Source organism: Protopterus annectens, chromosome 2.part0, assembly GCF_019279795.1.
Source record: "Protopterus annectens isolate FY-2018-M chromosome 2.part0, PAN1.0, whole genome shotgun sequence".
Lineage (NCBI taxonomy): Eukaryota > Metazoa > Chordata > Ceratodontiformes > Protopteridae > Protopterus > Protopterus annectens.
This window is the reverse complement of record NC_056728.1, coordinates 1,374,749,030-1,374,775,714: the sequence shown is the minus strand read 5'-3', so window position 1 is coordinate 1,374,775,714 and position 26,685 is coordinate 1,374,749,030. Positions and strand designations below refer to the sequence as shown.

General features: G+C 40.6%; 1 protein-coding gene across 1 annotated transcript in view; it reads left to right on the top strand.

The window, feature by feature from the left end:
• The window catches only part of ZGRF1 (zinc finger GRF-type containing 1), a 2,981,513-nt gene that overhangs the window by 1,745,088 nt on the left and 1,209,740 nt on the right, over positions 1-26,685 (top strand). Inside the window, 1 exon segment of the mRNA XM_044061551.1 lies at positions 21,352-21,608. Coding sequence (XP_043917486.1) covers positions 21,352-21,608 — 257 coding nt within the window.

Here is a 26,685-nt window from a genome sequence, read left to right as displayed (position 1 = left end):
AGCAGGATGGAAAAACCTTGTCTTCTCAGCGCTCCTTTTCCAGTAACCAGAGGATTGGAAAGATGTGGCACAAAGAATCTCAAGGCCCTTTCCGTAGCGCACGTGGTGAGGACTCCCCCAGAGGCAGAGTGGGTTCCAATAATGGAAGATGCCCCTTTCGGGGCAGAAGGTTCCCTGAAATCAGGACTCCAGGGATTCTTTTTCTGGACGACTGTATCAACGCTCCTGAAGCATTGCCCGATTGCTTTCCTGTGGAAGCAGTCGGAGCTCGTTTTTGTCTGCACCAAGCTGCCTGGCACTCTTACAAACAATCAGTGGGTGCAGAGAATAATTTCCAGAGGTTACTACATCCTTCCAGTCTCTTATCCAAGACCCCCAAAATTCCTTCCAGGTGTTCCACCCAGTCAAAGGGAAAGAGGCAGCTTCAGAAATAGCAAAGCTGTGTATAAAATGAGTCATCCAACAAGTCCCCTAGACCAGTGCAGATCCGGGTTTTACTGAAGATTCTTTTTGGTGCCAAAAAAGACCGGGGACTGGAGATCCATTCTGGATCTCAGCCAACTAAACAAGTCAGTAGTTCAGACCAAATTCCACATGGTCACAATACAGTCCATTCTCCCATTTCTTTGGGAGGGTGTGTGGATGTTCTTGATAGACCTCCGGGATGCGTATTACCACATCAAAATGGACAAGCGCTCCAGGAGTCTCCTTCGCTTCCATCTGGGAGCCAATCATTACCAATTTAGAGCCCTGCTATTCAGTCTCTCGACGGCCCCCAGAGTGTTCACGAAATGCGTAGCAGTGGTGACAGCTCATCTGAGACTTCAGGGATTCCAGGTGTTTCCGTATCTAGACGATTGGCTCCTCTCCGCTCCCATCAAACGCCTACTGGTCAGGGCCCTCTACTACACTCTAGCACTAGCGGAGTTCATAGGCATCACCATACACTGGGAAAAATCTAACCTTCATCCCACCCAGCAATTGAATTTACAGGGGCAGTATTCAACTCTCAAACCAGCCAAGTCTTTCTTCCTCCTCGCAGACTTCAGAGATTAAGGTTACAAGTACAAGTGATACTCTGTCAAAGGAAGGTGTCTGCAAGGGAAGTTCTGCAGGCTCTGGGGTCTATGGCGGCAGCCATCCCAATAGTTCCCCTAGCCAGATTGCATATGAGACTACTACAATGGCTCCTTTTGTCCCAGTGGGTATCCAATCTTCATCCCCTGAGCTCACAGATCCTCATCACCATCTCCTGCAAACAAGATCTCCTCTGGTGGATGAGAACAGGCGAAAATCTTTGGTGTTGCCCCGTCTAGACTCCCCAACCCAATTCCATAGTGACCATGGACACTTTTCTGATAGGATGGGGGGGGGGGCACTTCCAGGGAAAGACAGACCAAGGCACGTGGTCCAGCCTGGAGGTCAACTTGCATATCAGTGTCCTGGAGTTAAGAGCGGTGCTGCTAGCGTTGCAGGCACTTCATCCGCTCCTTCCATCAGGAACAATTGCAGTCCATTCGGACGATATGTCCGTTGTCTGGTACATAAACAGGGCGGGACCAAATCCTACCCCCTATGCCGCGAGGCCATGAGAATTTGGCATTGGGCGATAGCTTCCAACCACTTTCTAGTCGTAGCACATATCCCGGGGAGCTCAAACATGATTGCGGACAGGCTGAGTAGATGCATCCTCCGTCCACGCGAGTGGTCTCTCAACCCGAATGTGATGGCAGAAATCTTCAGTCGTTGGTGCCAGCCTTGCTGCGATCTTTTCTCTTCACCCTCAAACAAAAAATGCAGCAGCTACTTTGCCCTCTTTCCCTCAGATGGGTATGCACCGAGAGACGCTTGGACTCACGATTGGCCAGCGGATCTCCTCTATGCTTATCCTCCGACACCTCTATTTCTAAGGAAAGCTATTCGGTTGAGATCCAACGCAATCCTCATTGCCCCTTTCTGGCCTCGTCATGTGTGGTTTCCCTTCCTCCCACCTCACCTGTTACAACCTCCTTGGCCCCTGGACACTCATCAGGACCTAATATCTCACTCACAAGGGCTGACTCCCCCAAATCTCTCCACTCTCAACCTGACAGCTTGGCTTCTCCACTTCCGCTAGTTGCCAGGCAGGAAACCCTCTCCTCATCTGTCCGAGATATTATTCTGGCCACCCATAAACCATCCATCAGAAAACTTTACAGAGACAAATGGTCACATAATCGGATCCTAAATCCTTTTTCAACCCCTACAGCTGCTGTTCTTCACCATCTTTGAGTTGTTTGACAATGAGGCATCAGCTTCTACCATTCGAGTCCATTTAGCAGCTATTTCCAATTTCCATAATGGTTCAGATGGAGTCCCTCTTATTTCTACCTGCCTTTGCAAGACTTTTTTCAAGAGAATTTTCCATAGCAGACCTCCGATCAAGCAGCCTGTGGAGGCATGGAATCTCTCTCTCTCTATCCCCCTTTGAGCAGGCCGCGACATGTGATCTAAAATTCCTGTCATGGAAATCTTTGTTTTTGGTGGCGGTCACTTCAGCCAGACGGATATTTGAGCTACAAGCCTTATGCATCAAGAGCCCGTATCTGATCTTCCTTAAGGACAGAGTATCACTTCGTACTAATCCATCTTTTCTCCCCAAGGTGATTTCTGACTTCTCTGGTAACCAGTCCATTGAGCTCCCTGTGTTTTTTCCAAGTTATTTAAACAAGGGAGAATACTGCCTCCATTCATTGGATGTTTATAGACAACTATGTTTCTGCCTGGACAGAACTAAGTCCTTTCGTAAGTTGGACCAACTTTTCATTTCATTTTCTGTTCCTAGAGTGGGGTGCACTGTATCTAAAGTTACTTTGTCAAAATGGCTCGGAGATTGCATTACCTTTTCATATTCTTTTGCGAATGAACCCAAGCCTGCTCAAATCAAAGCTCACTCAACTAGGGCTATCACAGCTTCTGTTGCCTTCCAATCTAGGGCTTCCATGGATGACATCTGTGCAGCAGCCATTTGTGCTAAACCCCATACCTTCATCAAGCATTACAAATTGGATCTGGTCTCCAGGGGGAGAGCGGCCTTCGGCTCAATGGTTCTCAGGAATGTTCTTCCATAAGGGCCACCCAAGTTCTCTAAGTATCTTGGGATTCTGTTCCATCAGTGAGGAATAGGAAGAAGATTAACAACTTCAGATAAAGAAGTTATGTCTTACCATAATGTTCCATATGAGTTGTTGATCTTCTTCCAGTCATCACACCCTCCCACCGTCCCCCACCAAGGCTCCTGGCAGATCTTCTGGGTCCTTGTGGTGTTTCAGGGTTTCTGCGCAGAGATGGTATCTGTCTTCCTGTTTCTTCTATATATTGCATACAAACTCGATCTGAGGTAACTGGGAGAAGGGCATTGTGGTTAGCAGCTTAGCTCAAGAGTTTTTGGTGAACGCGAGCTTGCTATTAGGCCGACTCTGTTTCGAGGGCTCGGAACCAAACCCATCAGTGATGACTGGAAGAAGATTAACAACTCAGCTGGAACGTTATGGTAAGACATAACTTCTTTTTCTTGGTGATGCTAATATTAATTGGTTAGACTTTTCACAGCAACACTCTCCCTCTAGCATAAACTTATTCAACTACAACCAGCTAATCACTGATATAACTAGACCCAACGAAAATGGTAGCTGTGGAACAATCTTAGATTGGATCATTGTCTCTGACCCCAACAAAATCTCCACCTCAGGAACTTTCCCAAACAGTGTTAGTGACCACTTACCTGCCTTTATTATATGTAACACTTCAACACCATTAAACAGACATCTATATAAGAATGTTAGAAACCTGTCCAACTTCTGCCCTTCATCCTTTAATAATACTTTAAACAGCATTGACTGGGCTCCCCTAAAAACACGTCCCCTAGACAAAGCTGTTGAATTTTTCAACTCTACATTCCTAAATATCTTAAATAGGCTAGCACCCCCCCCCCCACTAAAACGAGTAAAGCGTAAACACACCCCATGACTCACTAGAGCTAATAAACTGTATATGGCCTCCAGAGACAAAGCTTGGAAGCTTTGGAAAAATACAAAAATACCTCTTACCTTATAACCTATAAACAACTTTGCTACCAAGTAAAGCACCTAGTTATTAAGGACAAAAAAAGAATACTACCACACTTTACAAAACCAACACAAACAAAATCCAAAGCAGTTTTGGAGCTCAATAAACAATCATCTTCACCCAGGATCTAACAGTAACCCCTGTCCCAATCCAGAAAAAACTCCCAGTGAAATAGCCACTCTCTTCAATTCATATTTCATAAACACCATAACTAACCTCACCACCAACTTCTCTCATAATCATCCAAACCCATCAAACCAAACTACTAATGCTCCCCCACTTACATAATTTCTCTCTTGCACCTATCCCTACTGCCACAGTAAAGAAACTACTTTTGAAATTAAAGCCATCCGCCAATGCCCCCTTACAACCTGCCCCCAGAATTCCTTCAAATAGCAGCAAACTCCATAGCATAACCCGTCAGCCTACTTCTCAGTAGGTCCATTCAAGAGTCCTACATTCCCACCATTTGGAAAAAAGCTTTCATCCTTCAGCTGCACAAAGGCAGAAACAACACTAATATCTGCAACTTCCGATCCATTGCCATTCTGTCCTCTAGCTCAAAGATACTTGAAAAATGTATCCACACCAAATTCTTTAACTATCTACAAGACAATAACCTACTATCAGTAACTCAGCATGGCTTCAGACCCAGACATAGCACCACTACAGCTCTAGTATCCTTCTGTGACTCTGTAAATTGGGCTTGGGATGCCGGGTAGCTTGTCTCCTCTCTATTTTTTTATCCTTCAAAGGCATTTGATACTATATCCCACCCTCTTCTACTTAGAAAACTCACCAATTTAGGAATGTCCACCTCTATCTTTCTCTGGTTTTCCAACTACCTCACAGACAGACAACAAGCTACAAAATGGCTGCACTCTCTCTCTCTCTATTCCTCAACACTACTACCGGTGTTCCCCAAGGATCCATCCTAGGGCCTCTGTTGTTCAGCATTTTCATCAGTGACTTCCACTGTACTCTCTCAAGGTACAGTCATCCAGTATGCAGATGATTCTGCTATCATTTGCAGTGCCAACTCTCCACTTGAACTCCTGAAATTTACCCGGTCAGCTCTCACCTCCACTGAAATATGGATGACTAACAACCGCCTTGTCCTAAATCCTAAAAAAAAAAACAAACTTATGCTTTTCACCCCCAAGAAGACCTCTACTGTAAATAGACTCTTTCTCTGTATTCTCCCAAGATAGCACTACTATTGAGGTTGTCACACATACTAAGCTGTTAGGAGTCACCATAGATGAACACTTATCCTTCGACTTGCATATTTACTACACTATTAAAAAGCTCACCAGAAATTAGGCATGCTATACCGCCACAAAACATTCCTCAGTTTCTCCTCAAAACTACCACTTGACCCCTCCTTTCTGCACCCTTCTCTCCTCTACGTCACTACTCTCTTTACTAACATATAGGCCAGTCTATAATCCAAGCTCGATTCTTGTTGTAACAAAATTGCAAAATTCGTCACTAACAGAAAAAAGTTAATCCCACCACTGTGCCTCTCTTCACATACTAAACTGGCTAGAACTTCCCCATCATCTCACATATATACAACTAACAGTGGTCTATTAACTAATATTCAACCCTGCCAGCTGCCATGCCCTTTCCTCTCTATTTAAACCCTATCACCCCAACAGACCCCTTCACGCCAAGAATCAAATGTTTTTTACAGATTAACAAACCTAACCTCTCCACTGGACAAATGCTCCACTCCTTCACCACTGCTAAATTATGGAACTCTCTCCCACCACCACTAAGATCCACTAGCAGCACATCTCTCTCCAAAAATCCTTAAAACAACATCTGTCCTCACAGTGGCTATGCTCATGTGCTAGTTCCTCACACACTATAACTTAACTTTTTCTCTCTCCCATTACCACCATTCTCTTTCTCCATCCTACCTACTTCCTTAAACCTACCTACCTATCTCCTGATTATTAATTCTTTGCTGTAATTACATATACTAGTAGAATCATAGATGGTCTTATTTATAACTGTATTGCCTCATTGCCTTATTACTTTGTTAAAAACCTATTTCATTGTCAGTTCTTGTTGTATTCGGTAGATGTGTTGTTTGTATAAATCACTTTGGAGCTTTTCTCCCCGGGCCTCCACTGAAAATGGGCACTTTTTGGCCCAGTGGACCATCCCGGTAAATAAATGCAAATAAATAAAAATAAACAAACAGGGATATTTACTGGAATGTACTCAGGAATTGGAATGCTGGACAACTCACTCTGAGATAGTCCTTCTCACAGGCTAGTCACTGTGGTACAGGCTCGGACACCGGCATCAGATATTTCCGATTCCGCCTGAATTTTTCTCCTTGGGATTCCACAATGTGTACAATCTTGGCTCTGGGCATATACTCTTCACAACTCCAATCCAATCATAACTTTTGCATGTTTGCATTCTCACTGTCTCTCCTTCACGTAATGGTTTGAGCGGTTTGCTGGACTTACCATAATAAGACTTCTGGGCTAGACGTTTCTTTAACAGGTGGGCTTTCACAAATCTGTTATTCTTAGCACTTGGAACCAATAAACTACTACTGATTGATAAGGTAGTTCTGGTTTGTCTCGACAGAAGTCTCTGGGCAGGTGAACCAAGCTGTTTATCACAAGGAACATTTCTGAGATTCAAGGGATTCAGGAAGACCTCACTATTATCTCGTTTCGACTTCTCAAGTAATGTTTCGCACTTTGAATTGCACGTTCTGCCAAACTATTTGACTGCGGATACTCAGGACTACTTGTGACATGAGTGAAGTCCCACTCTTCAGCGAATCTTTTGAATTGCTGGCTAGTAAACTGCATACCATTGTCAGAAGTAACTGTGCAGATTACCATGAACTGCAAAATGACGCTTCATCTTAGTAATGACAGTACTTTATGCTAAGTTAGGAAGTAGGTCAGTCTCGAACCAGTTGGAATAAGAGTTTAACACCAAGTAATGTTGACCATTCCTCTTGAAAATATCAGTGGCTACTGTTGACCAAGGTAGTTCAGGAATCTGGTTTAGGTGAAGTGCTTCTTTCTGTTGATGTGGCTTTGTACTATTAAATACAGAACAAGATGAAAGTACTCTCAATGTCTTGTGACATAGAAGACCAAAACACTAGTCCTCTCGCCCTCCTTTTAGTAGAATCAGTTCCTGGGTGGCCACGATGCAAGATAGTAATATACTGTTGTTGCAAGGATCTTAGAACAATGACTTTTGGACCTTTCGTGATAATACCATTATCAGACAAAATCTTATCTCTATAAAGAAAATAAGGTTGCACTTCTTGAGGTAAACTAGATTGCTTTGATGGCCATCCCTCGATTGAGAAAAAGTGGTTGAGCTTCTGTAAAACAGGATCTGAGGCTGTAGGATCTCTAAGTTCATTGAGACATGTAGAAGAAAAATTTCTCACTTCCATGACTTCAAAATCAAGTTTCTCATTTTCATGCTCTTCAGTGTTATTTCTGGGTGATTTGGATAATGTATGAGCAAGATAAAGAAGTTTGCCTTTCTTGTAGACAAGATTGACATTGTACTTCTGCAATCTCAACATCATACGTTGCAATCTGGCTGGAGCTGAATTCATAGGCTTTCTCAAAATAGTAACTAGAGGTTGGTGGTCTGTTTTGATCTGGATAGGTCTACCATAAATATAATCATGGCACTTTGAACATGCAAACACAATTGCCAAGAGTTGTTTCTCTGCCGGAGCATGCTGCATCTCAGTTTGGATTAGAGAGCTGGACATAGAGGCAGCAGATTGACCCTCTTGAAGAATGGCTGCACCAAGACCAAATTTCAAAGCATCACAGGAAAGAGAAACTGGTTTGTGAACACCATAGTATCTGAGAGTTGGTGGACTGGCAATTCTCTGTTTCAGGACATCAAACGTTCTTTGATGTTGTTCCAGCCATGACCAGGGTACATCTTTACATGTCAGCTTCTAAGCAGTGCTGCTAGTTGGCTTAAGGCTGGAATGAACTTGCCTAGTAGTCAGCCATGCCAAGAAAACGTTGAAGGGCTTGAACATTGTGTGGAGCTGGCATCTCAAGAATAGCTGTTTGCTTGGAAGGTTCAGGTCGTAGGTCTGAACTGGTAAGCAAATGATCAACATAAGTGACTTCTTGTAACCTGAACTTGCACTTCTTGGGATACAACTTAAGATTCACTTTACAAGCTCTTTCTGGAACTTTCTTGAGGTTTCTGTCATGCTCAGCTTCACCATTACCACCTACTAGAATATCATCTACTATAATAGCACATGGGTACCCAGAAAAAAATTTGCTCCATTGCACGCTGGAAGACTTCCCTGGCAGAATTTATCCCATATGGCATTCTTAAAAATCTGTACCTGCCAAACACAGTACTGAACGTAGTGAGCATCGAGGATTTCTTGTTGAGCAAAATTTGCCAAAATGAACACTCTGCATCCAAGACAGAAGAAAAACAGTGGCATTTGACATCAGAACTGCGACCTCGACTGTACGCATTGGATGATGAGGTTTTTTTAGTGTTTTGTTTAAATATTGTGGATCGATACATATTCTGATATCATCTGAGCTTTTCTTATGAGTTACCACCATGGAGGATACAAATTCAGTTGGGGTTGAAGAACCAAGGGGACAAATTGCACCTTGTTGCACCATTTTGTCTATCTCTGCTTTGACTCTGTTCTGCATAGCTATTGGAACTTTCCAGGCTGGTCTGACAACTGGACTGACTTCTGGGTCTAACTTCATGGAGTACACAACTGGAAACTTGCCTAGTTTGTCTTCGAAAAGATCAGCATAGATAGAGAAAATATACTGGGTGAAATTAGAACTGTGGTCTTTTAAGCTAACATGATGAACTTATTAAATGAAAGCAGTCCCGTTTTCAAATTGTCACTGAGCCCTAATAATGACTGGAAGGGACTTTCGATAAAATAAGTTGTAGCTTCTCCCAGCAGAGTAACATGAAAGTACTACTGTGCCTTCCATTTGAATCTCTTCACCACCATAATTAACAAGCTTTGCACACTGTGCCAAATCAGTCTTCTCACCAGCACATACTCTAGCAAATATTTCTGCAGACATAACATTGCACTTTGAACCTGTCTTCTTTGAGCTTTATTGATCCTCCATTTATCCGAACAGTGCAAAATATTTCATTCTTTGCCCTTAAATCTGCTGCATTAATTTTCATTAAGCACTGACACATCATCAACACAAAGAGTAGGGATGCAGCTTTCTAAATGATCTATTTGTTTCTTTGAATGTTCCCTTTTAATAAAAGAATGTGTGCCCTTTCATTTACAAAACCTTTTGAAACGATTCCACGTATTACATTTGTGGTATGGCTTCTGAACCAGCTAAATTAAGCAGAATAAATGCCTTTGTACAGTCACCTTTATCAGAAAATGCAGCCTGTATGAAAATATCGTACTCTTGCTCAAACACTCTCCACTTCTCTGCAATATAATTGTCAAACACAAGTGGAGTAGGTTTCTGAAATCCGTCTGCCATGCCAGCAAATTATGTCCAAACACACTGAAAAATATGGCCCTTGTAATTATGTACGAACATGCATATAGCCAGCACTTGTAATAACATTCAAATGCACAAGAAAATCCTTGAAATACTGTACTGTGCGAAATATGCTTTGTAATGGCCATATTTTGCAAAATAACTGTACTGTAATACTGCACAAACATGCAAACACTTCAGACACTTCAAACAACTTGAATAACTTTGATTAATGTGAAAAAGTAGTGCTTAGCGAAAAAAATGCAGTCTTTTCCCTTATTTTATTAATTTTATTCGATTCGGACTTTATTTCAAACATTTTCTGTAATTATTTCGAATATTTCTGTTAATATATCATAATATTGATTATATCTGTTACTTAGAAATTCATTTATAGCATTCTGAATGCCTTGTTTCATATTTTGCGAATAAGAAATAGCTTGAGCAACTTTTAATACCTGAAATTCGTTTCCGAGTTATACATACAGTAGGGGATGATTCACTCCTATATATTCCTCCAATGTTAACTGAGTGCCTCTCAGTCTCGAACTGAAGAATCTGGATTCCTGTCTGGCCACATGTCCTTTTTAGACATGCCACTTCTGGCACCATGTCGCTCATTTGTATCTAATATAGATAACGAACAGGCTGGATAGTTCGTTTATATGCTTTATTACATAGAAACACAACAGGATAGATAGCAGCTTTACAAAATATAAACAAACTGATTAGCAGACAGACTACACAGATATACATGCTTACATCTCAACAGCTAACTACAAAATGGCAGTCAGGCTTGCACGTGCTCAGTATTTATACACTTGTGGAAACCCTTAGAAAGCTTCTTTAAGTAGTAAGCATACACGCACTGGCCTACAAAAGTCATAATTTGTAATCATATGTGGGGAATTACACACTACTGTATACCTGATCATTAAAGAGCAAAGTACACCAAAACGTTTAGAATTTCAAATAGCAGTAATTCCAGGAACAGCAGCCTACTCTAGTTCTTAGCGTCGCTGCTTCCTATTGGCATGTGTGTGCTGGCTTCAAGTGCCAGTGAAAACATTACCATCAGTGGCTGACATACCATAATTTCACTGATCTGAAGAGTACGGAACATAAAAGGAATGAATAACCTTGCCATCCTTGATGAGTCCAGTGTTATGTATAATTCCTTCCATTCTAACTACAGAGACCAGCTAGGGACATGTTTAAGTATTCCATAGTTTTCCACCTCTGAGATACTCTGCAATTTTCCTGACATAATGCACTTACATATGTAGGAGCACGTGTGGTTTTCTAGCACAACACAAGGGAGACAGATAACACCCATGTGTACCTTCTGTGATATTGCTGGCTTCCATGAGGTATTGGATGCCATAGATTGACACATGTAGTAGTAAAGACCCGACCTGGTTCATAGTCACAAAGGTTTGTGAACAGGACAGGTTGCCATTATGTGAACTGCTACGTAGAATGTGATGTGTTTGGAATCATAGCCAACATGCTCCCACAAATTCAGAGGCAGCCTGCATAATTAAGATGTGTGGCACAAAACTAATCTGTCACCATTTCCTATGTAGTCACATTTCACAGGGCCATTGAGTTGGTAAGTGCAGGCATTGTAACCACTGTTAATGTGTAATTGTACATTTATAATGTGTTCAAATGTATTATTGCCCACCACAAGTACATGCTTATAACTTTGTTATAGGTAATGTTGAATATCTGCTCCTGCCCTGGTTTATGCCACTCGTGCAGAACTCACAGAACTTGGGCAAATTTCATTATAATGCACACATGCAATTCAGTATCGTACAGTGTTTGTTCAGCCTTCTCAAAAAGTCCACTTCCTTAGCATGTCATAGCTGGTACTACATTATGACTGTGTCACATCCTGCAGGATGTTCTTTGCATGCAGCATGCAGTTATAAATATGCTGGGGAGAAGACAAGTTGAGAAGCCACAGGACACTGATATACTTAGACCACGTACACGTGTGACCACCAGGGATAGTTCATCAACAGCACTGTCCAGCAAGAGTGTGGTAGAACATCAGCACCTAGCAGTTCTACAGTCATCCCCCAGACAACATGGCCAAAGCAGCAATGTCTAGCCCAGATCTACCAACCTTGATGAACACGCAGTGAATGGTGCATGGACACACACTGTCACTAAGAACAAACATGATACATCCAATGCTAATAAGCTGTGATGGCCATTGCATGGTTGAGCCACACTGTGTGTCATATGCACCCGACAGGAGGAAGAGTGGATTGGAGTGTTTCATAGATGTTGTCATATGCACAGGTGGCTAGGGACAGATATTTTAATGCATACACTGGTCGTAGCATACCACAGGAGGTCAAGACAGATTTCAAGGTGGCAGGTACTTTGTATCAAAGACAGTTCCCTCTTGTGAAGGGGTGAAGGTGACAACACATTCAAGAACTGCAGCCACTCTTCTGGCTTTGTTGCACTAGAATTTTGGTCTCACCATCCCCTGTAGGATTTTTTTTGACTGGATGTAGTCTTCTCATGAGGTGCCTTGCCAGTGGAGATGGGTATCATGGCTTCCCACATTTGAGGGAGAGGTAGGAGATGGCACAGTGTCTTAAACTTTCGGACAAAGGTGAGGACTGTATGCCTTTGAATGGATCCCCCCTACATGACCACTCCTATGTGTACCCTATTATGACCTCATACAACACTGCCAGTGTGGACAGTGCACTGGCAATCCATCATATGGAGATTAAGATGGGAGCAGTGTGTGCCACCATAGGCATCATAAAACCAATGAAGACTGGACTCATTTCCTGTTGGATGCTATACAACACAGTAACCAGCTCCATGCTGACTGGATTGCAGCAGACTGTAAATGGATGAAACTCGGACACATTTGCTGTTTGATCCTGAGTGCAACCAACATATCAGAGCAGGACCAACAATGACAAGGGACAGCACTGGTCACCCTTGCAAGGTTGTGCAGTGATGCATATACCTGCATCAGACAAAGTGCTGTTATCTTCTAGCTCATCCACAGAGTGAACATTGCTGGTGCGCAGCCATAGAGAGCCCATCCCCAATGGGAATAGTGAGTGCTCTGACTTATAGCATCGTGTTCATGGGGTTGATGAGGCCGTACCTTCAGTTTGTACTTTAGGTGGATGCCCACCTACGATGGAGACATTACCACTGTGCCATCAGACTGTAATTCAGGTCTCTGTCTTATCACTGGCCCCTGCATGAGTGCCAGCATTATTGTGTTGTCATGCTTCAGCTTCTTCAGTCATCACTGCAACTGTGCTGTGCCCTTTGAATACACAACAGAAGATACATCAGAGTGACTGACACCTGTACTAAAATTCTACCCCTGTGGCATGCTCGGTGCTGGTGTCCATTCAGACTGCACCATAGAAACTAAACCTACCTTTTTGTGTGGATCACTGTTGCAGTCATCATTTTAGGAAACTTTGCTGTAGGCTGAGGTCAGTTGAACAGCCAACTTTCAAAGCTGGACACCCTCACCCCCTCAGTCAGACTGATGTATTACTTCAGGTAACTTCATAACGTCTGGTGTGTAAGTGAAGTTTACCCATACCATCTTTATTTTTTTCTTGCTGCATTCATGAATGCTATCAGAAAATGAATCTGCAAATTTGTTAGTCCAGGCCTATGACCAAAGAATCGGGAAAATAAGAAACCACTGGGATCTTTTCTTCTAAGATTTTCTACATTTTGCACTGTGGTTTATTAGAGCTTTTGTGTAAATTTTAAGTATCTGGGTAAGGAACACCTACACTGGATGTGTGGGGCATGTCTGCTCCTCAGAAAATTAGTAGATGTACTGGCAGATGTTCGGTAGTAAAATAATTGTCTTTAAGTGCATTTACTGCCTAGATCTAAAGCTCTCAGATTTGCCAGCGATTTATGCGTAAAACTATAAAGGCAAGGAACAAGGACTTTCAAGCATACCTGCCCAAGAAACATCTCACAGCTGCTTTATATTTAGAGCCATTGGCAAAGAAAATAAAGGAAACATAAAATTTAAGGATATAAATGACAGAGCGATCAAGAATAACTGGTTTTATTTGCAGATGATATTATTTTGCACTTGAAAAGTCTAGAAAAGCACATTTCGGTGTTGGGGAACATTTTGAGACAGTTTCAAGTTGTTTCAGGATATAAAATTAAAGAATAAAAAACACATTAACATAAGTCTGTACACATGAATTAGTTCAGCAATACCCATATTTATGGTTACTTGATAAGATAAAGTATTTAGGTGCATGAATTAAAAAGAATTCTGTTATGGCAGCTAAGAATATCTGGGAAGAGACTAAACAAAAAATAATGTGAAAATTGAGAAATTGAAGCTCTTGTTTATGTATATAAATAGCAAGTTGCAAGCAGTAAACATGTTTGTATTCCCTTTAATCTCATATAGAGATCAGGTATATTTTTATCAATCAGAGGAGAGATTGTGGAGGGTAATTAAAAGAGTTGAAGGAATTTATTTGGGCGAGAAAGAGGGAGGAGGGAGTTAAATCGGATAAGTTATTTCTTCTCATAGAAGAAGGTTGTTTAGGATAACCTGATTTGAAGAAAAACTTTGCAGCAACACAGTTAAAGCCTGTATGCATAAAAAAAGCAGAAGGTTATAAGTCAAACTGGAAAGGGATGATGATGAAACAGAGCTGAGTTTGAGAAATAAGCAGAGAGTAGGTTTTTGGATGAAGGTCCTTAAGGAGACTTAATAATCATACAAAGTATTTTTTTATATATTAAACAGCAGCAGACTGATAGCTTAGAGGTTAAGGTGCAGGATTATGAACAGGAAGACCTGGGTTTGAAACCTGGTTGTGGTACAATTGGGCAGCAGCAGTTATCTGTGCAGAAAAAAGCCTGGCAATCTACTTCTGCAATAGGTTCCCACAAAAACTTATGATGCCAACCATAGTCGCCATGAGACTATTTCTACCCAAGGACATATAGCTTACTTAAAGTAGCAGCAAATATTCTAAGAATTAAGCCAACATATGAACAGAGAAAAGAGATTTTACCAATAGGGCTAACTGGAAGTAGAGCTACAGGAAATAGGCAAGAACAGGCTAGAATTTACTGGAGAAAATTAGGAAAGGAACCAAGGTATTGGGAGTAAATGACTAGAGAGAAAAAGGTAATAGAGTGGGATTAGGCCAAGCAGAAGTTTGCCTTCCCTACCGGGGATTGAAATTAGAGCATAGGCAAAGAGAAAGGGATAGGAGAATCCTAAATGAAAGACCTGCTCTGGTAACTGAACAGAAGCTGCTGTTAAATGTGGTAATTAGTAGGACATATAAAATACTGCATGATAGTGATATGAATCAATCAGAGGAGGTTAGAAAAGATTAGGACAAGGGACTTAAAAGGCAATTTACAAAGGAGCAATGGGAGGACATCTGTATGGCTCCCAAATCCAGAATATTTTGTATTTTTGCTTAGAAGTCTTAGCATTTTTTTTTTTTTACTCCAAGCAGACTGCAGGGCATTTTTCCTCAGATAAACACAAATGCTGATTGTGTTTCAGAAAGGGAGAGAATTGGGAACATGTTTTTTTCGGAATGTAACTAAAAACTTACTACCAAGTACTTTGTCAGAAATGCTGGAAAAGCAAATGGTTGTAAATAAAGAAATTATTCTTTTAAAGTAGGTCACTGAATTGCCTAGTCATTTTAAGGTCTTACAAAGTTTAATGCTATTGGCTGCCAAAAAAGCGATTACTTAAAAAATAGAAATCAAATTGTAAGCCAGCTGTAGCTGAAGTACTCAATATTAAAAAGGTCTTAAAATAACTGGATGTGGGATCTTGAGAAAAGGGAAGGAGCAGTTACATAGAAATAAGTGGAGTTTGTGGGAACAGTCCATGCAGAAAAATGCTCAGATGGACAATTAGTATAATGCTGGTGTGATTGATAATTTGTTGAAAATAAATATTGCATGAAAACATTGAGAAAGATCACTGTGGTTAGTTTTCTATTAATGTATGTGTACCTAAGTCACTGTTGCAATTGTGATTCAATAAAGATGTTAAAAAGAAGGAAAAGAAGCTGATTGTGGCCTTGGGTAGGCTTGTTTTATGTCAAGGTAAATGGCATATGTTAACCTTTTCCATGTTGTAAATTTGATAGGCAAGTGTATCTAGAGTTGTCATTGTGCCATATTTAGGTCTGAATCCATGCTACTTCTCTGAGAATATGCCATATTTTGTGATATATTTCAAGATTTCCAGTTCCCGGGAAGAGGTGGTACAAGAGGAAATTCCTGGACTCCCCGAACAGAGTCACTCACCTTAGATACAAACCTGAAAGTGAAAGCTTCCCCAGTACTGCTGCATTTAGCCCAAATTTCTGGAAATCTTGGATTTAACGAGACCAATCTGGTCTCCCCAGATGAGAATATCCTGCAGAAGGCTTTCTCCTCAGCTCCAGCAAATATCCTGTGTGGTCCCCATGAAGGCCACATGCTTTTGCTGGCCATACAAATGGTTTGGCAAGAACTAGATGTGGTGGCACCTATCCATAGGACACCAAACAAGATCATCTGCCCCACAAAGATTGTGAATGCTGTAGTAATGCTTCTTTAACCAACTCAGTCATAGTGGTTGCCACCCTCAATTAAGAATCATGCCCCCCCACACACACACACACACACACACACACACACACACACAAAATCAAGGAGTCCAGGAAACTGGAAAATTTTTGAAAGTGTGTGTATGTGTCAGGCACTTTTCTGTCATAACTTTGAATTACCCAATCCACACGACAAGTTTAATGATACTTGAGATGCTGAAAAGGTTGCCTCATGGGAACTTATGAGAGCATTAGTCTCCCAGGTGGTAACCAGAGTGAACAACCTGTCCATGACACTAGTGCATAAGGCAATGAAGGAGCAGCCTGAGTAGTGAAGTTAAGAATCACCAGATGTTGTAAGTCCTACCTCAGGTACTGTAATTTTGTCAGTAGCTTTAAGGCATCATTCACCAAAGCTTATATGGATGTTTTATCCTTTCTTGGTCCACAGATGAAAGAAAAGCTGTAAGCTTTAAAGAAAAGAGTAAGCGAGGAGTAAGCAAGAAGGCAAACGGTCACTAGTCTTAGTGTAAAGTTCTCCTCTGCTGTCCTCGGAGAATCTTTTCAAGTAATTAGAAGAACAAATCTGTGGTTTTAAAAAGGAGTCGAACGCTACTCTTTGAGCAGTGTTCTGATGAGAACCAGCATGGTTATGGTGATTTACAGAACAGGCACTGTGCTGCAGCCAGAGGTAGCTCACAAAACCAGGGATTCCACAGCCCTCCCTTTAGCGGGCAGAGTCCCTGAGGACTTGCTTGAATGTCTCTCTCTCTCGGGAGACATTTAAGCATCAGATCCCCCTATATCTTCCTGCTTGATTGACCATCATGTAGGACAGGTAGATCAGGGAGATAGTATCCAGGAGCTGTAAAATCCTTATAACTTCTTCATGGTTAGTATCCTTAATTCTGGACATCATACCTTGTCAAAAACAGCCAAATCAAAGTTGTTAAGCTTTTGTCAAAAAACAGTCACTGAGAGGCTGAACCAGACCAGAGAGGGTTTTATAGTTAATTTTTTTTTTCTTTTTTTTGGGGGGGGGGTACCCAGTAAGACAGAGTACCTCAGGCCCATATTACATCTAAGTGGCCTAAATGAGTATACAAAAAAAACAAAGTTCCAGATGGCCATAGTGCAGTTGACCCCACCCATGCTTGCAGGAGTGAGATCAGATGTGCTCATTAGATCTCCAAGAAGCCTGATTTCCCCTCAACTAAGTTAGGGAATCTAGGAGATTCCAGCTGTTCAGAAACAGTGGCAGTAACTCATTTCTGAGCCCTTCCATTTAGTTTCGCCATTGCCTCCAGGCTGTTTACCAAATGCTAGGTTTCTACAACAGCCTGTCTGCAGTTATTTCTTGCAGGAGTGAGATCAGATGTGCTCATTAGATCTCCAAGAAGCCTGATTTCCCCTCAACTAAGTTAGGGAATCTAGGAGATTCCAGCTGTTCAGAAACAGTGGCAGTAACTCATTTCTGAGCCCTTCCATTTAGTTTCACCATTGCCTCCAGGCTGTTTACCAAATGCTAGGTTTCTACAACAGCCTGTCTGCAGTTATTCCTTTCTTCCCTTATCTGGATGACTGGCTTCTCACGGCCACTACAAGGATGTCATTGATCAGGGTAAGGATTGACTTAATCTATTGATAACTTTGGGGATATAACTGAACACTGCAAAGTCACAGCTGTAGCTATTACAAGCAAAGACCATCATTGGTTGTCACCTGGGCACTTGCAGTCACTTTACTACCAGACAGAATTGCTACTACTTAATTAACCTTTCGCATTCTCTTGATCTTCCCCAAATCAACAGCTGCTCTATACCTCAAAGGATTGGGTCTAATAGCTGTGATAATTTTCTTGATTCCCTTTGCAAACAGTAAGAGGGTACTTAACTGGATGTTAAGGGTCTAAATAAGTCAGAATTCATATGTAATGTCCCTTACATTTTGGTTATCAAGTACTTGCTATTGTAATTTTCTGTGTGACTTCAGCAGGACAAAGTCACTCAGAGCTGTCCATTTGTTTCTCCCTTCCCTGTCAACACTGTCACAATGGATGTCTGACGGGTGTGAGGGCATTTTTTAAGGCAAAGTGTCATGGTCTCAGCAAGAGGCCTGTTTGCTTATTGGTGTCTTAAAGTTAAGGACAGTCACCCTAACACTACAGGCTCTACAGGACATCCTCTGTTGAAGTCTGATTGCCAACAACAGAGTGGTGGTGTGGTACATAAACAAGCAAGGCAGAAGTCATTCTCCTCCTCCCAGTGTCGGTGAACAGTGAGACTATTTTGGTGTGCCATATCATCACACCACCTTCTCATTGCAATGCATATTCTTAGACTGGCCAACATTCTGGCAAGCAAGTACAGTCGATGCTTGTTGATACCTCATGAGTGATCCCTTCGTCAGTCTGTGCTGCATAGCATTTACCTCCACTGCAGAAGGTCTTGCTCTGACCTGATTGCATCCCTAACCAGTCCCAAATGCCACACCTACTTTTCCTTAATTCCTCCGTAGGGATAGACTTTCCGGGATGGTTCAGCAGTGGATTGTAGGATTTCTTTACACCTTTTACCCATGTCTGCACATAATGAAATTTCTACAGAAAGCAAAGATGTACAAAGCCAAGGTCATTTTCATAGCCCAATTTTGTCCTAGACAAGCTTAGGTCTCTTTGCTATGGCCTTATATTTTAAAGAGGGCTGTTCTCGAGTATCACAGAGCTCCCCTATCTCACCTGTTTGGCAAGCCTCACCCTGTCTTACAGTCCTACAGAGTAACTGTATTGTGTCCCTAGTTCTCCTAATGGCAAGGGACCCATTGTTCCCCTAAAGTGTGGTCCACATCTCTATGGCATCCCAGAAACACTCTGTCTGAAAAAATATACACAAATAAGTGCATTGTTTTCTGTGTGTGCAGTAATGCCAAGTTTAGACTCATACTCAGCTCCAATACCAGCAGGCTTACAGTTTTTGATTGACACATTTTGTGAAAATATCCAGTTTCTCTACAGTTAAGGTTCATTTAACAGTCATTACTAAATTCCATCAGTGAATGAACTTTTCATGCTTAGCTTCCTTAGAAGTATGCAGTACACTCCTGAGGGGGACCTTCCTGCACAGACTTCCCTTCAGGGAACCTGTTCTGCCATGGGGCCTGAAGTTTATGCTAGAAGACTTCACTTCGACAGCTTTTGAGTCAGCAGCTACAATTGATTTAATTTTCTTGCCAGGAAAGAGTATAATTTTGCTGAAAATGACACTGGCTAAGATAATTTCTGTGATTTGTCTTGAAAATATTTTGTCAGAACAAATTTCAGCAGTGCTTGAAATTTTCAGAAAAAAAACAGCTTGCCAGGTCACACTTAAAGCCAAACTTACGGATAAAATCAATTTTTATTAGTAATTCATTAAAAGTTAATTTGCAAAACTTACAAAATAGAGTGTATAGAAAGTGAAAAGATATTCCAGGGTAATAGCTATTAGTTGCTTGGGAAAATTTTATTTCAAAGTACATACATAAATATACTTATTACTGTATATTTCATATTTAAGTTGACATTAAGGCCATTTGATTGTAAAATATCCAAAGAAAACGTAAGTCATGCTTTTTTTTACTGCAAATTAGAAAATATCTCCTAATATAAGTTGCTACATTGAAACAAAATCAAAAGGAAAAACCCTCAAAAGCTTGGGGAGTTTTCAGCTCTAAAGTCATAAAGATACCAATCAGCTGCTGCCTGCAGCTACCAGTTCTATTGTTTCACTTCAACTGCATTACTTTGTTTGTGTCTTTCGGCTTTTCCCGGTTAGGGTTCGCCACAGTGGAACTCCGGTCCGCTAATGATTGGCAGTTGATTTTTACGTACCGGCTTGCCAGGCCTGACGCACAACCTTCAACGAAGGTACTCCCATTCACACATGTCTCCACGCAGAAGACGCTCTAGTTGAGAATTGAACCGGACAGTGTCGTACTGTGAGGCGACAACGTTACCGCAGCACCACCACCGCTGAAAATCAATATAATATAAAGGAAATGCTACACAGAAATTAGAAGAGGCGCAGGAACAGTATTGTGAATGAAATACCAGGCCACCAGATTTCAAGATATGCCAGATTAAATAAGAACACTATTCATGGGAAGGTTTGTATTGGAAAACTGAGCTAGTTAGTAAAGCAGCTGAACCAAGGTCCTGTGTTGTTTGTTAGGAGGATGTAAATCTCTGCAGAAGAAAATCTGTATGCGACATGGGACTTCTAGGCACCAGGCCAGAACAGTCTGGCATGTGACTGTTCCTCTCTCCGTTGGGCTTTAGGGACAGTCATTCTTCCATTTCCCAGTAGTCTACTTTACCCTTTACATGATTATGGTGATGTCATAACATGTCCTAGTAACTAGTTGGCCACAAGGCTTTAAAACCTGCTTGACAGGGCACTGGTCTGAATTCTAGGGATGATCTTGCAATGGGCTAATGTCTGCCCTGGCTTTATACTATATTTCTTGTGTGCATTTGCAGCATTGATCCATCCTGTTATTTAAACAATTACATCATTTTTATTTGCATCTGGCACAGTGGTATTACTGCCTAACACCAAGATAACTGGCCTCTTGTCCTTATACAAGATTTATGCTTAAAATAGCCTCTTGCTGACCTAAACTGAATGTATCATTTGCCAGTGCCCTGCTCCCAGCAAAAAAATAAAAAATCTCTCTTTAACTGGTGTGAGCATCTTCATGTATCTCACTTACTCCTCTTTTGCACACTAGTTTTGACAGTTTACAGCATGATATTGGTTTGTTAATCTGTTAATTGCTCCATTCATTATAACCACATAGTAAAATTCTGTTTAATAAAACCAGTGAAATTAGAACATCTAGCCATACAGGTTTTCTTCTGAGAATTGCATGTTTTATTACAGCACTATAAACCCAGCAGCATCTGTGAGTTTGTGTCATTTTTAAAATATGCTTTTATTGAAAGTACAACGTTTTAACAGAATCAGAATTTGAAATAAGTTAACACCTTTAATGGTTATTGTCTGATACAAATGCAAGTGGAGAAGATATTACTGCATTATTCTGATACTGTATTTCAGTCCAAGCAAGAAAGAACCCTGCAGTAGATTTTTGAAAGGAAAATTTGTTCCTCCCACTCTTGTCTCAAATACTGCCAAAAGCTTTGGACTATTGACCTTGAGCAAAACAGTTGAAATTGCTAACGAGATGGTAGCAAAGTTTCACCTAAACACAGATCAAGCTGAAGCTGTGATCCATATAGCTAAGATGATGGCAACAAATGAGAATTCAACAGATTTGTCTCAACAGCAGATGCATCCAATCACAATTGTACATGGTAAGTGGCACATGTGTATAATAGTCATATGATATGCAAGCTATGTTCTTTTATGTCAGTTTGACATATTTTGGTTAAGCGTCTTTTGAATTTCTCTGCATTTTTTGTCCTATAGGCTGCACAAAACCATTTGATTAAATAAGTAATTAAGTTGAATAAATTTGTCTGTAATGTACTGTGTTGCAAAATTTAGTGGGAACAACCATGAATTGTTCTTAGTGCTTGACCTGGATTATGTTAGTTTACAGCATAGTACAGTGTATATTTTTAGTAACTGTAATCTAAAGTCCTTGCGGCCTCTACTCAAATGAACAACTAGAGTATATTTAGCTCTATGTTAAAATATTTTGTAATTAAAAAAAAATCGCAATGTTTAATACTTAGAGCACTATTTGATAGCTTGTATAGTCATGTTTTTCTGTCCACTAGATAAAACATTCCACTTATTTTTCCTGGATATTCCCTTGCTCAAGGATGTGCATATACCCAAGATTATATACACTGTGATATCACACATGAACTATATAGTGATGCAATTCCCCACACATGACATTCTGTTGATTTCCAGTGCATTTATGTTCTAGAGTTCATTTTGAAATGAAAGACTATCTTTGTACATCAGTTTCTATCATAAATGCTGTGCAGCTACTAACATGCAGTCTGTGTTCAAAATAACAAGTGAAGTGTCATAGGAGAGGAAGTAGAGCTGAGCCAAAGCTTAAACCCTGTTGCATTCCTCTCAATTCATGGCTGTATCATTTTTCACGGTCCTGTTCACCTACCTGTTCATGAGAGTTTTCTTCTGAAGATTGAAGTGCTCTTGGATGCAAAGCCATCTCTTCTTCGTGGGTCTTGTGTCAAACCACTTTCTTTAGGTTGTACAGTAATGGACTGTCATCAGTGGTCTCTCTTGGGTTTTCCGTTCTTGCTTATGAGCCATTTGCATACTTTTGACTATGGATACATCACTGATGAGGTAAGGCACGTACTTGTTCCTCCCTATTGCCAATAAGCGATGCCTCTGAGAGTGAGAGAGAGAGAGAAAATGTTTCATGTAAACCTGCTAGTCCTTCTGGCTCTAGTAAGAGATTTGAAACCCTAACCTTTCCTGCTTCAGTCAGAAAGCTTGGCATTATTTTGATATGTGATAAAATAGGCTAGCACACATTCATATTCCCTTCACAGGGGAGTGTTTGGGCCTCCAGCAGAGGTTTAGACACAAGAACATCACCCTCACAATCATTCCCATCCAAGCAGAGATGAATGTGCTGGCAGAATTCATTGTTGAGGATACAGAAGTTCGCTGTATGAGCAGCTTCCGGAATTGAGCTCCTCATAGATCTGCTTATTCAACATAGAGAAGAGCATGGTACTTTCCTGATTCTACTTGGTACAGTAAGCCATGGGTGAGCTCACCCTGGATACTTTTTATTTTGTTTGCCATTTGTGTGACGCCAGCTGACCATTAGCTGCAACATTTTTAGTGTTCCCAGTTATACTGCTTTGGGGGCTGGGACTTCACCAGTGATGAGTAGTGCAGGAGAAGTGGAGAGGAGCAGCCTGTAAGCATCACATACGCTGGTCCAGCATGTTGGGGATTATTTTCTTCTTTTGTTTGCCCTAACCAGATGGAGCTAGTAATGTTAAGCATGTCACTGCACATGTAACGCCAGTTATCTCCAATCCCCTTCAAGTGCTGTAGTGTTAGTGGCGATCTGCCTTCATGGTTGTGGCCCATCCCCCTTGCTGGTATCACGGGTGGAACCCCATGCCTCTTTCACTGAGTGGGGGAGTTGGCAAAAAAAATGTCGCAACCCTCCCTCACTCCTGTAAGATCTGAGCCACGTGTTGATTTCCAGATGCCTTCTCTCTTCTGTGTGTTGGAAAGGTTATGTATTCCATCTCCCTTTTTATTGTGATTTTTATTTATTTACTTATTTATTTGCAGTTTGTTGATCAGATTAGTCCCACTGGTCCAATGACCTTTTTTTAGGGGAGACCCAAGGAGGCATTCATACTGACTAGGGAAAATTTAGCAAGGTACTGGGGAACTTCCCCTACTCTCTTTCATAAATGCCATGGGATCTTTTACACCCATCTGAGCTACCACCAAGTCTGGCAGATGGGGCCTTGGTTTAAGATCTCATAAAAAAGGATGGTACACTCAGGAGTGCAGCACCTCCTTTATGCTGCACTGCAGTGTCAGTATTGGAAAATAAGTATAAATATCTGGTGTGGGAATAGAACCTAAAGCCTACTGCACCAAAGACAAGTGAGATAACTGTTGAGCTACTGAATCTGCATATATATGTAATCACCAAAGACAGAGAAGAAAGAGAAACTCATCCTTGTCTCTTCTTGATGGTTATGAAAAGTGATCATCCATCTTCTGAGGTTCCCAGCATTGCAAAAGTCTATTCCCAGTGCAAACCATGGAAGTTTCTTGTGACTTGAAAGCTGGCTGCATCTTTGAGTTTGTATACACCTGCATGTATTTATTTATTTATTTATTTACCAGTAAATTCTGACTAGGCAAAGCACCTTTTCAGCTGAGGTCCAAGGAGAAAAGCTCTACATTAAATACTTTTCCTTATGCTTTTAGCTACATAACAGTGAACTGTATATAGTTTAACAGCTAATCACTATGTGGAGTGCAGTGTACAATATTTATATCATCCATAACCTAAACATATCTAAGAAACATTCAGCATTATTTTGCAGTTTGAGTATAGTCACTTTGTACCCTCATGGGTTAAATGAAGAATTCAACTGGAGGGTGTTAATTTGATTGTTTTTATTTAATTTTTTGATTGTAATTAATTGTTTAATTAGCTATTGAGTAATATATATATATATATATATATATATATATATATATATATATATATATATATATATATATAGTATGTGTAATTTGCAAGTTCTTTACTCCTTGAAGGCTAAGGCCAAGACGTCAGAGGAATAAAGTGTGCTTTTTCTTCATTTGTGGATTGCTTTGTGGTTGTTTATTTTGTTGCTTGTTGCTACATTTGGCTCTATGGCTAGTGATCCACAATTTCATCTACCACGTATTTTACGAGATAACGTGGATGGTACTCAAAGGTCTCTAGACCATTTCCTAACCAACTCTTTGGACCGCACGGACCGTGGTTCCATTCAGAGAAATGTGTTTGGGAATATGCTTACAACTTGGGAGAAATGGGAGGAAGACAGGAATAAACGCCATTCCAATCCTTTCAACAATGTGGGTCGGAAGTTACCTGTGTCTCTCAATCCTGAAAATAAGTCCGCTTTTGAAGAATTGGAAAAATGTATGTGGAAAGAAACTGCCACATTTTTTAATCTTTCTGGTTTACAGAAATATGCTGATTTGGACATTACACCCCGTGGACTGAGGGTATACAAGGATCCATCTACTCCGTTTGACGTAGAAAAAGATACTGATGTTGCCTTTCACAAACGCTGGGTTACAGCTGCACACAAATGTGCTTCTGAATGGGTTCAAATACTCATTGAACATGATAGAGTCAAACAGAAGGAACTAGGTAATGAAATTAAGAAACTGTGTGAGAATCTTTTAACATGTACTTCTGTCCCTATAGTAGATGATTTTTTGTGTAACATTGATACGAAATTAAGAGAGTATGAAACCCTATTATTAGAAAGAAAGAAGGGGAAAATTACTCAGAAATTTACAGGACTATGAAAACAGCAAGGCTTTTCTTTCGAGAGCCAATAGAAAGAAGCCACATAATCACGTCCGTTTTCAAAATCATGATAGGGATGTATGGAATTACAGTTCTTCCTTCTCAGCCTCAGAAGGATTTAATACATCTTTTGAAGATGAGGGGGATTTAAATTCTGAATTCCCTGCACTACCAGCAGCACAACATTCTCATCAGTTCCCAGCAGACTTTTCGGGGTGAAAACGTCAACTCAAAAGGAGGTCAACAGGGGAGAAAACGCCAACGAGAAGCCCAGGGGCAAGCACAGAAAGAACAGTATTTGCAAGGGGGATATAAGAGAGGTAAACGTAGTTGTTTATTTTCTCCCTCCTTGCAGATGTTATTAATCTTTCTGGATATTCGTTTTCTGATCTTGAACTTTCAGTTCTCAATCGTGGACTTAAATGTATTCCTACAGTTGTTTCACGACTACATGACATTAAAAGTGATGTCTTTAGGTTTTGTAGAAAATTACATTTAAAAAGTTTTTTTCACGATGTTAATGTGGATATGAATGTAGTCTCACCTGTGGAAAGTCTTGACTCATCTATGGACAGTTTTCATGCGTGTGATTCTGATAATGTATACAATGCTTATTATAAGCTGAATACTGAATGCATTAGATCAAAAAGTAATTTCATGCCACCAATTTTAAATAATGATGTTACACATTTGACCAACTTATTGAACTTATCTATGGAGTGTGCACATACTGAGTTTTTGAAATGTAAGTCAGATATAATTTAACTAAGAGAGAATGGAAAGTTTTACAAATATTAAGTAAAATGAGAGAAATTGCATTTAAACCTTCTGATAAAGGAAATAAGCTGGTTGTTATGCACTATTCACAATATCTCAAAATGTGTGAAGACCATTTGAACAACTACAGTGTTTATGAAAAGACAGAATTTATTGTGTATAGTGATTCGGTTTTGGAGTATATTGAATTAATCAAGAAGGGTGAGAGATTAGGTTACTTTTCAGAAATGGATATTAAGAAAAAGTTTAACACTGAAGGCTGTAGAATGGCTCATTTCTATTGCCTTCCAAAGATACACAAAAGCCTAACATCACCTCCTGGGAGACCTATTGTCTCAGGATGTAATTATTTTTTACATAATGTAGGTCTTTTCTTACATAGCTTTTTGTTACCTACAGTTAAAACTTTACCCTCTTACATTTGTGATGTTTTTGATTTTTTGGATAAAATTAAGGATGTTGAATGGAATGATTATATGTACAGGGTAACTCTTGATGCTAAGAGCTTATATACGAACATAAGCCATGAGTTTGGCATAGAGGCTCTCAGATTTTTTCTGGGTGATTATCCAGTTACCGAATACATCATAGAA